The 11,316-nt window shown below is 34.3% G+C and overlaps 1 protein-coding gene across 1 annotated transcript in view; it reads right to left on the reverse strand.

Moving 5' to 3' along the window:
• Nucleotides 1-10,669, reverse strand: part of LOC135414598 (leucine-rich repeat and IQ domain-containing protein 1-like) — a 58,854-nt gene extending 48,185 nt beyond the window's left edge. The window contains exons 1-3 of the mRNA XM_064655533.1: nucleotides 10,180-10,669; nucleotides 7,930-8,071; nucleotides 5,382-5,501 (exon numbers count right to left, since the gene is read on the reverse strand). Of these exons, the coding sequence (XP_064511603.1) occupies nucleotides 5,382-5,501; nucleotides 7,930-8,071; nucleotides 10,180-10,601 (684 nt within the window). The 5' untranslated portion in view covers nucleotides 10,602-10,669. The remainder of the gene's footprint in view (nucleotides 1-5,381; nucleotides 5,502-7,929; nucleotides 8,072-10,179) is intronic.
• Between the last annotated feature and the right edge of the window lie 647 nt (nucleotides 10,670-11,316).

Genomic DNA, 11,316 nt, shown 5'->3' on the forward strand with positions numbered 1-11,316 from the left:
ATTTGAGGTCCTTAGCTCAGCTTTCAAGAGATTCCAGATGCAGATGTACTTACTGAGAAGAACTGATGCCTGTATTATTGCTTCCACTTACAATGATGCCTTTGGCTTAAAACAGTTTTCCTTTCAGGCAACTATAATGGGTCTAAAACTTCAAAGAACTAAAGCTTTTTGCACTTTGATACATTTTTCCATTGCTTGGCCTGTTTATTCAGTTCCGAGGCTTGACTTTGTATTTAGAGAAATAAGACTAGGAAGTATAATTAATGACATCACTACACTTTGATATGTCATAGAAGCTAAATGTAATTTAGAAAAAAAATATACCACTGACTACATATAGGTTCCAAATTATATCTGTAGTGGGCTTTCCTTTGGGAAGTATTTGTTTGAATCTGGCTATTGAACCAAGAACTGAGCAGAGACAAGCTGTGAAGATAGGTTCTGTTTAAAAATTAACAGCATTTCAGGTGGTATGAAGAATTCAGATCTCATAGTGGAAGGCCAGAAAGCAATCAAAGCACAAAGTACTGTGAGGCTGGAGTGTTAGTGACAGTCACAACTTCTAGTAGCTGTGTTTGTGTTTATTTTATCAGCTACTGACTGCAACAACATACTCTCAAGACCAAAATATCTATCAGATAACTAGAAAACAAGATTTCAGCATGTAAGATAAGCAGCACTACTGAAGGAGGTAGAAGGTTTATGAGTCTGTTGATGCCACAGATTGAGAATAGCATGCAATTCACTAACACAGCAGCTGAAGAAACAGGAACATATCAAGAGATCATTTATAAACACTCATGGAAAAAAGATTGATCGTTCAATATATTACTTAGGACACAGTTTTTTCCCTCCTTTTTAAAAGAACGGAATGTATCTAAGGAAATTTTCATCAGACACTTTTTTGCTTTTCTACAACATTGTAACTTTATATGCAATTTGATGGAAAAAGGATCATATTCTTTGCAGCATGCAATACAGAAAAACTGGATCCTGATCTGACATTTACAAGAGCTAGACATATATAAGAGTGTCAAGATACAAGAAATAAACATTATGAGGACCTTCTAATCCATATGCTACACTTATTTCCTGGCACTAGCAACAACATCACTGTCACAAGCTCACAGTCACAAGCTCACACCCTGAGACAAACCACATTCTGAAGGATTATCAGAAGACAGAACACATCGTATGGCTCTAGTTGGGATATGTGATAAGAATACTAAAGATGGGAGATGTGAGGAAATTGTTGTTCTAATTGCTGTTTACTTTTGAAGAGTTAGCACACAAGAGGTAGTTTTCATTCTTTCCATCCTTCAAAAAGGAAAAAAATGAGAAAAAAGGAAAAGAAAAATGCTACCTAGATGTTGCGGAAGGCAAGTAAAAAATTAGAAATGACTATGTGTCTGAGTGTGGATATGCGAAAAAAATGTGAAGGAAACTCCTGATGAATAATTTCAAAAGCTGTCAAGAAGACTGCAATTTTAAAAATCTACATAATCAAGCTTAGAAGGAGAACAACACTTGGTCTCAGGGCAACAGAGTTATTGCCTTTGATGAAAAAAGGAGTGATAGATTTCTTTTTAGCTTGGTTGCAACTTACAAAGTGACTTTCTTTTTTAAAAAGTATGACTAGACATTTAAATTAAATTAAAAAATGAAAGTTTGAAAAATAGAGTACTTACTTTCTGTGCCACATAATCATCAATATTGATACCTCTCCTGATGAGAATAGGATGTGTCCATATGCTTACTCAGTGTAGGAAAGCAGTGATCACTGCTCAAGGTAAAGAACTGCCTCAATACTCATCATATTCTATTTATTCAGCTTTCTGACACATTGGCAAGTTCAGCCGTTTTGAATTTGGCTCACAACATATTCACATCAAGAAAATAGCAGTGCTGATATTTAGATGGTACAGAAAATAAGAGCTATGTCAAGCAAATGTGTTGTCACATTTTGTCCACCAGAGGTAAAGTGAGCTCTGCCTTGTAGATTGTTTGCTACATGGATGGACTGCTGATGAAAGGTTGCCTTAAAATCAGCCTTCTGGAGCATATAGGCTGGAATTCTCCAAAATCCACATGAAAGACATGAAAATATCACTAAATACCAGGCTCATACTTTCGGAGACATCTGTCGGCCAGATCTTTCATCTCATCTGAGATAAACTGTTTGAAATTGCACAATAAACCAGATACAAAACTGTCATCAATTGCATCTTTGGCAATGTATGGGAGTTCATATGAATACAAGAAGGTATCAGGAATTTTTCAGGTGAAACTATTAATATTCATGCTATTGTGAGCAAGTCAAAGCTAATTCCTCTAGCCCAATCACACACAATCCATTTTTCATGAGATATGGTGTCGTACTAAAAATATACCATTGCTCAATAGGCATAAATGAATTAAAGTGAAGGTCTTTGGCAATGACTAGGGTTTTCCCCATGCTGTTTCACAGCCTCACCTTCCATTAAGCACTGGGTACACTAAGTTTATAATGAAGATATTAAACAGTTACTTAATTAAGACTGATGCCAAATGACTTATTGCACTGTGATATTTGCAAATGGTTTAAAAAGGTGCTTGCAGACTAGTGACTTTGTAGAATGCTAGGTAATACTGAATAAAATCATTATGACTGAAATCTACATAACAGAATAAGAAAAACCCAAACACAAAATAGTGAACTATTCAAAAAACTTTTGGACAAGATTTAATATATTTGTATCAGTTTGCAATAAGGAAAGGTTTTTCTGCCCTTCTCTCTCATTTCACTCACCCTATACAACAGTGAAATCTGCAGTGCAAAATGGTGTCCAAATATTTTTCTCTTCCTTCACACCCTAGCATATGGGATCTCTTAGCCCAGCAATATGTACTCCTCCCTACACAGTTGCTTGAGATACAACAGATAGCCACTGATATCATGTGTCATTATTTGGCTCTGCTTCAGCACTTTGCCGTAAAACACTGAGGCCAGAAAGGAAGGAATAGGAAGTATTGACTGTTCCAAGTTTCTGTGGCTTGTCTCTGTAGAAGTAGAAAGTCCATGTGATCTGGCATCACCCAACTGCAAAGAACAAAACAGCTAAACACACATGGAAACAGGCAACCTAGTACTGACTAGCTAGTCTGAGCAGTCAGAGCAGAGTGTATGCCCATCACAGTTAAGCCACACGTTTCTCACAATCAAAATCTTCAGCACAGACAAGATATACACTTGAAAAAAAAAAGAAAACAAAAAGAAAAAATATGACAAATATTACAGGGTATAATTCTAGTTACAGTCATCAATCTTAAACATTGAAATGTTCACTCACTGAACAAAGGATATTCTTCACAGATGCATACATTGTAAATTTATCACATACACCGCTCTGTAGAAAACAGATGATATTTTTCATCACAAGAAGCTAAGGGCTTGAGTAACTCATTTGACCTCAGTCCCTAGTTCAGCCTTTGGGCATGCTGTGCAAATTAAAATGTCAGTTCATGGTTCACCTGTCATCATCTGATCCTAAACACTTCCTGAGAATTTCTCCCTAAACCCATGTTTTATTCCTTACCTAATAAACTCAATAACAATTTGGGGGGGAAGAAAGAAAAGAAAAAATATGTGGTAACATCAGGGGGTGATACAGTACAAATCTCTCTGAAGTCAGCTGGGCTTCTTTTTTTTGCCTTCTCCACCCCTTCCTTTTGTCCCTGGCCTCATGAGCACCTGCCCAAATGCAACTGTCTGGCTGACAGACGGAACAGAATTGTCTATGTAGTTTTCAGTTTAGCAATTAAAAAAAACCCAACCAACCAAAAAACCATGACAGGATTATTTGGGTCAAACAGAGTGAAACAAGAATGGCTCGACTGAAACACAGTGTGTAAGACTCTGGCCTACTGGCTGAATAATTCAAAACAGGATATTTTCCTTTTTAAATATATGAACAGATACTTCCTTCCTGTGTGAAGTAATAAAACCTTCATTGTTCTGCTTTTTATTATTTTAGAAAGAAGCCAGGGATCAGAGAACATCAACTAATGAAACTGTTTTGTATATATATTTCAAATTAAAATGAAAAAAATCCTAAAATTTAAGCCAGGTCTCTATGTTTACACACACACATTTCCTCTCTGATTCTTGGGAGTCCTGCCTCAACCATTTTGCGTGATCATAAATAAGGCAATAATTCTGAAAATGTATCTTAAAATAGTTGCTGAAAGGGAGAAAAAAATGAAATTACCCTAAGTCATCAAGTCATTGGTAACAATTTCATTCAAAGTTCAGCTATTTTGTACAGGGAGGGGTTGGCAAAAGAAGGCTGATACTCAGATGACCAAAGACTGATCAACTGTAAACTGCATTGCACCAACCAACAACATCTTTGATTTCATAACTTGATATGATCAATACAAACATAATTATAAACAGGACCTAGTCCTGTCAGTACAGGCAGTAGTAGGGCTATCGCATCAATCTCCCTTGCAAAATTAAAGTGGAATATTGACAAACGGCTTTTGCAAAGACACAGCAGCTGAATAAGCACATTCAGAGACAAGAAAAAAAATCTGAGTCATATCCTTTTAGGTCTCAAATGGCCACACTGCTGTCAGTTTTCTTTGCTTTACCTGAAAGCATTTAAAAAAAAAAGTCAGCAACAAATGTGAGCAATTAGAGAAAAAAGTGTTCCAGTCAAATATATAGGTAAGTCATCAACAGCTGCCTTACTATTTACTATGAATACTGGGTCTAGAACTTCCTATGTGGACTGTCTTTTGAGGCTATAGAAGATAAAGTTCCTTTAAAATTTCTTTTCCTTGTTTACTGAATGATGATATTGATCCTGTAGACATTTTTATTTTTTACTTAAGTATAGCTAAATGCAACTTTGAAAGTGACAGTACTCCCCAAATTCCTTTGGAGCCTGCTTTTATTCCTTAGAATGGAAATGTCTGATCCAATTTCAATCCTTTTGAAACTGAAAGAACATTATTAATGCTATATAACTTGCCAAAATTATTAGTAATAATGTCTGGATTTTGAGCATTACAGAACTTCTAATTGTGAGGTTTGGGTTTTTTTCTGATTTAACTGTACTTCTCTTCATTTGATTGCATTTAACTGTAGAAATAGGGATTCTATGGTGGGTCTGACATTAACAGCACAGTAACTATCAGAGCACCTCAAAGAGCAGGAATCAATTAATCCATGACAAATATATTTAAATCAGCTATATATGTATAAATGCTTCTTTATTTCTGGACATCCAACATGTTAGTTCTAGCTTTGGTAGTCCTTTCAATTTTTTTTTTATTCCAACATCTACATGATTCCTTAAGAAGAATAATGAACATTTTATCCTAATGACAGTGCTTACTTCAGGAAAGGTGAAAGCATCCACATTTATTTCTTCATATTCATCCTCCACTTCATCACTTTTAACAGCTGCAAGAGCACTGGCCAGTTTCTTTCGCAAAAGAAAACCCTTCCAAAATGCCTAAACAAAAAATTTAAAGCATGTTACACAAAGCCATAGATCAAACCCAAATCCAGATTCTCTGTGTTATCCCATTAGGAAGATAAAACATCTTGAGCCTTTGTTTAATAGCTCAATGATCTGTTTTTTGAACTTTATGTGACATGTAAAACTACAAGACAAATTAAATGCCAGCATATGTCTAAAGCTTAGAGTACTCAAGAGGCTCTCCACAAGTAAGCAGAAAGGAATCCTGCAACTCCCTCAACTACAAACCTGGGTCAACTAATTAATTATTTGACAATTCCTTCAGGGACTATTATAAACTGAAAGGAAAGGCTACATAAGAAAAACCTGAGTGTCAACTTTCAAATTACTGAGAATAAAAATACAGTTGTACTAAATGTCTTACAGTTTACAAGTAGCAATTCTTGGAGACATCTCATGCAATTGACCTAGGTCAGTTACTCTTTCTTAACTGTCTAAGCTCTTTATTTTAAAAAAATATTACCAGTAAGCACAATCATCTCAAAGAAAAAGGAATACATTAGGAATTAAAGTGCTAGAAAATGAGGAAGGTTGTTAGGAACATATGCCAAGCATAGAATCAGATCCAGGAAAAACACTTCAGAGATCACAATTACATGGATGGAGTTAAAAAAACTAAATGCAAGACAGCAATTTTCTCCAAAATCAGTGTTTGACATCACTAGAATTCAAGATGCCCTACACATTTAAAACACCATGTAAAAAATTTTCACTGTCATGAAAGAACTGGTGTTGTCCACCTTTAATGGCTTTGCAATGAAGGCACTAAAATAAGAAGGGTAAATCTCATATTCTGGTTTAACATTTAGCTCATTAATTTTTAGAAAATTATTGTCCAACCATCTAAATTAATGAAAATTTTACCATTTTTTACACACATAATTCCTGGTTATTATAAAATTATTAAATGTATTAGAACTGCTTTCTTATCATTTCATTCTTATTTTCCTACAGATCTGCATAAGCATCCTGACAAAATACCCTGATATTACTGAATGATCAAACGACAAATATATTTCATTCAACACACACAATTAGTTTTTACAAATACAAAGGAGAAAAGCAATCCTAATGATATATGCAGAAGGATAAACTGTAGATCTGCAGAAGGATAAACTGTTGATCTACAGAAGGATAAACACAACTCTATGAAAGCATCAGGTCAGTGCTCAGTCATGATCAAAAAGAAAAATTGCATGTTAGTAGCTTCTAAGAAACAAGAGGAAAACTGTCTTACTGTACTAATTCATTATATATCTGCCTATGGAATTAAGTTCTAGTTGCTTCTTTAAAAAAAGATTTTAACAAATTGTGGAAAAGGTTCAAACACGGACAAAAAGAGAAAGAATTACAGAGTAATGTGAAAAGAGACTAAACAGACTAAAATTTTATTTCCAAAAAGTGTATGTAAGGATGGATATAAGAGAGACCTAAAAATCTGTAACACACACAGAAGATAAATAATGAAGGACTTTATTTTCATACTCACTTTGGAAATCGTCATGTTTGAAACAAATGAAAAGAAGTACATATTAATCACCATATAAATCTGTGAAACTCATCAATTTAATATGTAGTAGAGGTCAAATATATAAGTTCAAAAAATGATTAAATAAACTTATTGAGATCAATTGTTAATATGCTAGCTACACAATATACTCCAGTAACAAATTTTTGCTCCTAAATCACTGTCACTTCTGACATTTTTATATAAGACTTACAATACAGAATGTTTCTAAGTTAACTTGAAATATGAAACCAACACAGGGTCAATTTCTTTCAAAATGTAGAAAAAAAACCCATTAACTCTGGAAATGTGTCAGGCTAATACTATGCCTGGTTAGCAAACTAGACAGAATCAAGGTATGGACTTCAACTCTTGCAAATGGTAATCCATGCTATTTAACTGTTATCGGCTCAGTATCTACCATAGCCTAGGCCGTGGTCTGTTCCCAAGAGCAATATGGATGAAGCAATCCTGGTTTTTGGAGATGGGGAGAGAAGCAAAGAGATGGATAGGTAGGATAGAAGAGACAGGAAGAGTAGTTAGTCATATAGCTATCAGACACGATATATTACTTGCGCAGCATCTGTCACTTTAATAGCACAGACATACCTCAGTAAGAACATGGGCACAGTATCTCCTAGGCATAATATTAGAATTAAATCAAGCAAAAATAAGTCAGGGAAAATATTTTTATGTTTCTATGAAACTTTTCATAAAGTAGTCTCTCTTTTAGAAACATCAAGCTTATGTTGAGTAAATAAAACAAAAGTTTAATTGTTAAATTATTAATAAATTCATAAGCAAAACCAGATAGAAGTACAGGTACAGAAAATGAGTAAGATTTTTTTTCTTATTTAATTTGCAAAACAAGTAAAGAGAGTACCATAAACCAACCTGGATTACTGTGGCAGCTTCATGCTTCTGTCTCAGTGCTTCTGTATACTGATGATTCTCTGTTTTGTTGCAGTCATTTTTATTCTGAGCATGGTACTGCCGCCAAAGGGACTGGATCACTGACGCTGCCATATGTACTCTCCTAGAAAAATAAATACCTTTATGAATGACACAGCCAGTACAACTGGATTATCATATCTGCCAAACTACAACCGTAAAACATAGCACTGTGCTTTGCGACAAATGAAAAGTTCTGCCATTAAACATGAAATTACAACCCATACGTGACATATATGTTCAGAAGAATATTCACATTCTATAACTTCTGAAATCCAATTATCTAAAGACTAATCTCTGCTGGGCTCTGTTCCATTTATAATCATTGTAGAGGAAGAGTCCTCCAAGGAAGAATTAGGAGTAGAACTGGTTTAACAATGACTGAATAAATTCTTGGAAGAGTGCACTTACTCCCACCACCTGTATAAAAAAAAAATAAAACAACAACAACAACAACAAAAAAAAACCCAAAGAAGCAAATACCAAGCACTAAAGAGAAAACTGCACGAGACAGATATTTCCAATGGAGCAGACAGGAAAAATGGAAAGCGCAATTTCATCTTTTTCCTGCTTTTACCCTTTAATCTAAGACTTCTGACTAGTGGTTATCCACGTAAATTTTCTAATTTGCTCATTTTTTAACAAGCACTAATTACAGACTACTTAGATTTGTTCAGTGATTGAGATTTCTAAATATATATTCAATTAATTTATATTGATGGAGAAAAAGTTTAATGTCAGCTCTGCATTATGACTTTACTATCTTTACTATCTTGGAATCCTTTTCTCCACAAAATACTCATTTCAACTGGACAGTGGGTTTAAATTTTCCCCAGTCTTTACATAATTTCTTTCCTTGTGCAGTGCATCTATTTAAATAGAGAAATACTATTCAGAAAAAAAAAAAGCAGCACACTTCAGAGGTCAAGACATAATTTTTTGCCCTAAATGTGTTTATTAAGTTTATCAACCCCCAAAAATGAATTCTTTATAAGCTTTGCATCTGTAGGAAGCATTAATTGAATTAGAAAAACAAACATAAAAACTGGTTCGCATTCTGTTTTGAAGAGACGTCTCCAAAAAGACACTTACAGAATGCATTTAAAACATTAACTAAAAACTAAATTAACTTTTCAAAAATAATTTTTTTAAGCATTCATCTTCTGCAGTAGACTACTGTACTCTTGCTTTCAAGTTGCTGAGAGGTAATGATGAATTGCATGGTCTTCCTGAATAATAAATTTTATGACAAATTATTAGCGTCTTAAGTATCCACTAAGCACTACTGCCTATTTACCATGTCTAAACAGAACAAAGAAGCACACCCACCATTACTGCTTTTCATAGTGTTCTCAAGACATCTATTTTTGAAACTGAATTCTTATGAAATTGTAACTGAACCCTTGACCCTTTAGGGAAAAAAAAAAAATCAGCTTCTGTTTCCCCTGACTGTACATCCAAACCCACACAAATCAGCAGTAAATACATTCCATAGAGGTAACAAGCCAGTGTATTTCATGTGGGAGAAAATGTAGGGGCACAGAAAAAGTTGAATTGGCCTCTCACCCCTGTCTCTAGTTTTAAGAAGCAGGTTGAGGCATGTTGGAGGAGTACCAAAACCAGGGCAGGCTGCTAGCTCTTCAGTCATCACAACAGCAGGAGACAGGCCTAAGGTCAAGGGAGTAGGATGGTAGATTTAAGGAATTTTTACCTCTTGCCTTCTAAATGGTACTGACTGTAAAGTCTACACAGATGAATCTTGAATGTCTAATGAAGAGTATAGCAAAAAAGCTTTACACTAGTTTGTAGTCAAAGCTTCTGGAAAACATCAGCATTTGCATTCTTAACACTGCAAGTGTGTTTGAACTGATGTCACAACATTATTGCAAAAAAAAAAAAAAGGAAATTAAAGGAGACCAAGAGGAAGTTTTCAAATTCTCTTATTATACAGTATTTTTAAATTATTTGAAGTGCTTACAGATCTATATTCTAATATATCAACTGACAGAATACCACAAAGAATTCTTGTTAATATGGAAGCCTAGTGTGCAACACCTCAATATAACTCTTTATTGTGTAATAAGCTTAAAAATATTATCTTACAAGTTCTGTGCCTCTGTTTTAAATAAGAAATCCTCACTCCTATTGTCTATCTGAATAATCTATTTGAAAGCAATCTGACATCTGTCTTACCTTTCCGTATCATTCTCAAAAAGCTGGAGATTTCTTCTCATAGTACTTGCTACTATCACTGATTGTTGTGATGTGAGTTGGGCTGACATGTTATTGTTGTCTTTGCTCTCCCCACTGTAATTAATACAAGATTCAGTACTCTTCTGCTTCACTCTCTGATCTTCTTTATTTTCCTTTTGGTGTACAGGTATGGAGGAGTTAATGAATGTGGCCTGAGTATCGCCAGTAGTAATCCATCTTTTGGAAGGATCCAACAAGACCTGTTTATTTTCTGTCACACCCATGATAAAGAGGTTATTTTCCTGTAGGCAGCCAGTGGATGCTTTTTCTAAATGATTTTGAAGTGTTTCTGGTCCATCTCTATCCGTAACGTTTAGTTCACCGTATTCATGTGCATATCGATGTTTAATACTAAGTTTCATCAACTGATTAAAATACCAGCATTTTCCCTGTGCAGAATCAATAGAAGAGGAAGAGGTAATTCTGAAAAAAAAGATAAAAATGTTTTTACATGTGTTTCTGACTGTAAGAATGCTTTAAAAAGGATATATCCCCTCTATTATTTTCTAAAATACCTTGTATTTTCAAATATTCTTACATGTTTCCATATTCTTAAGGGAATAGCAATTATTCTGATTGGAAACTCATTTTCAACACTTATAAATCTTAATAGCATTCGTCTTCTTTTGGACATATTTAAAATATGCTCACATAGATTTCTTATTTTATTTTGCCTTTTTAAAGAAAAAAGGTTGGGTTTTTTTTAAAAGTCTTTTCAAATAGGCACTAGGGCATGCATTTCACTACTAATTTTCTGTGTGGTTAAGGGCATAGGAAACTAAAAATTTTAGAGGATTTGAGGCAATTTTGCTATAAATCCTGAAGCTGCCTTATTAATCCCTTATCTAGGAACTATGAAAGCTACTATAAAAACAACAGTAATTTGAAAATTTAGATAAGAACTAAAGCAACCAAACCCAGACTTAGAATCAAACCAACAAACCACAATGTCCAAAAAGAATTTAGGAAAACAGAAACTTTTAAGTATAGATGTATTTATCAATACATCTATAAGGTAAAGTGCTAGACTGAAGCAACAGTAATCTATGAAGTCTGGCTCTCATTAGTTCTTTGTGT

Source organism: Pseudopipra pipra, chromosome 5, assembly GCF_036250125.1.
Source record: "Pseudopipra pipra isolate bDixPip1 chromosome 5, bDixPip1.hap1, whole genome shotgun sequence".
NCBI lineage: Eukaryota > Metazoa > Chordata > Aves > Passeriformes > Pipridae > Pseudopipra > Pseudopipra pipra.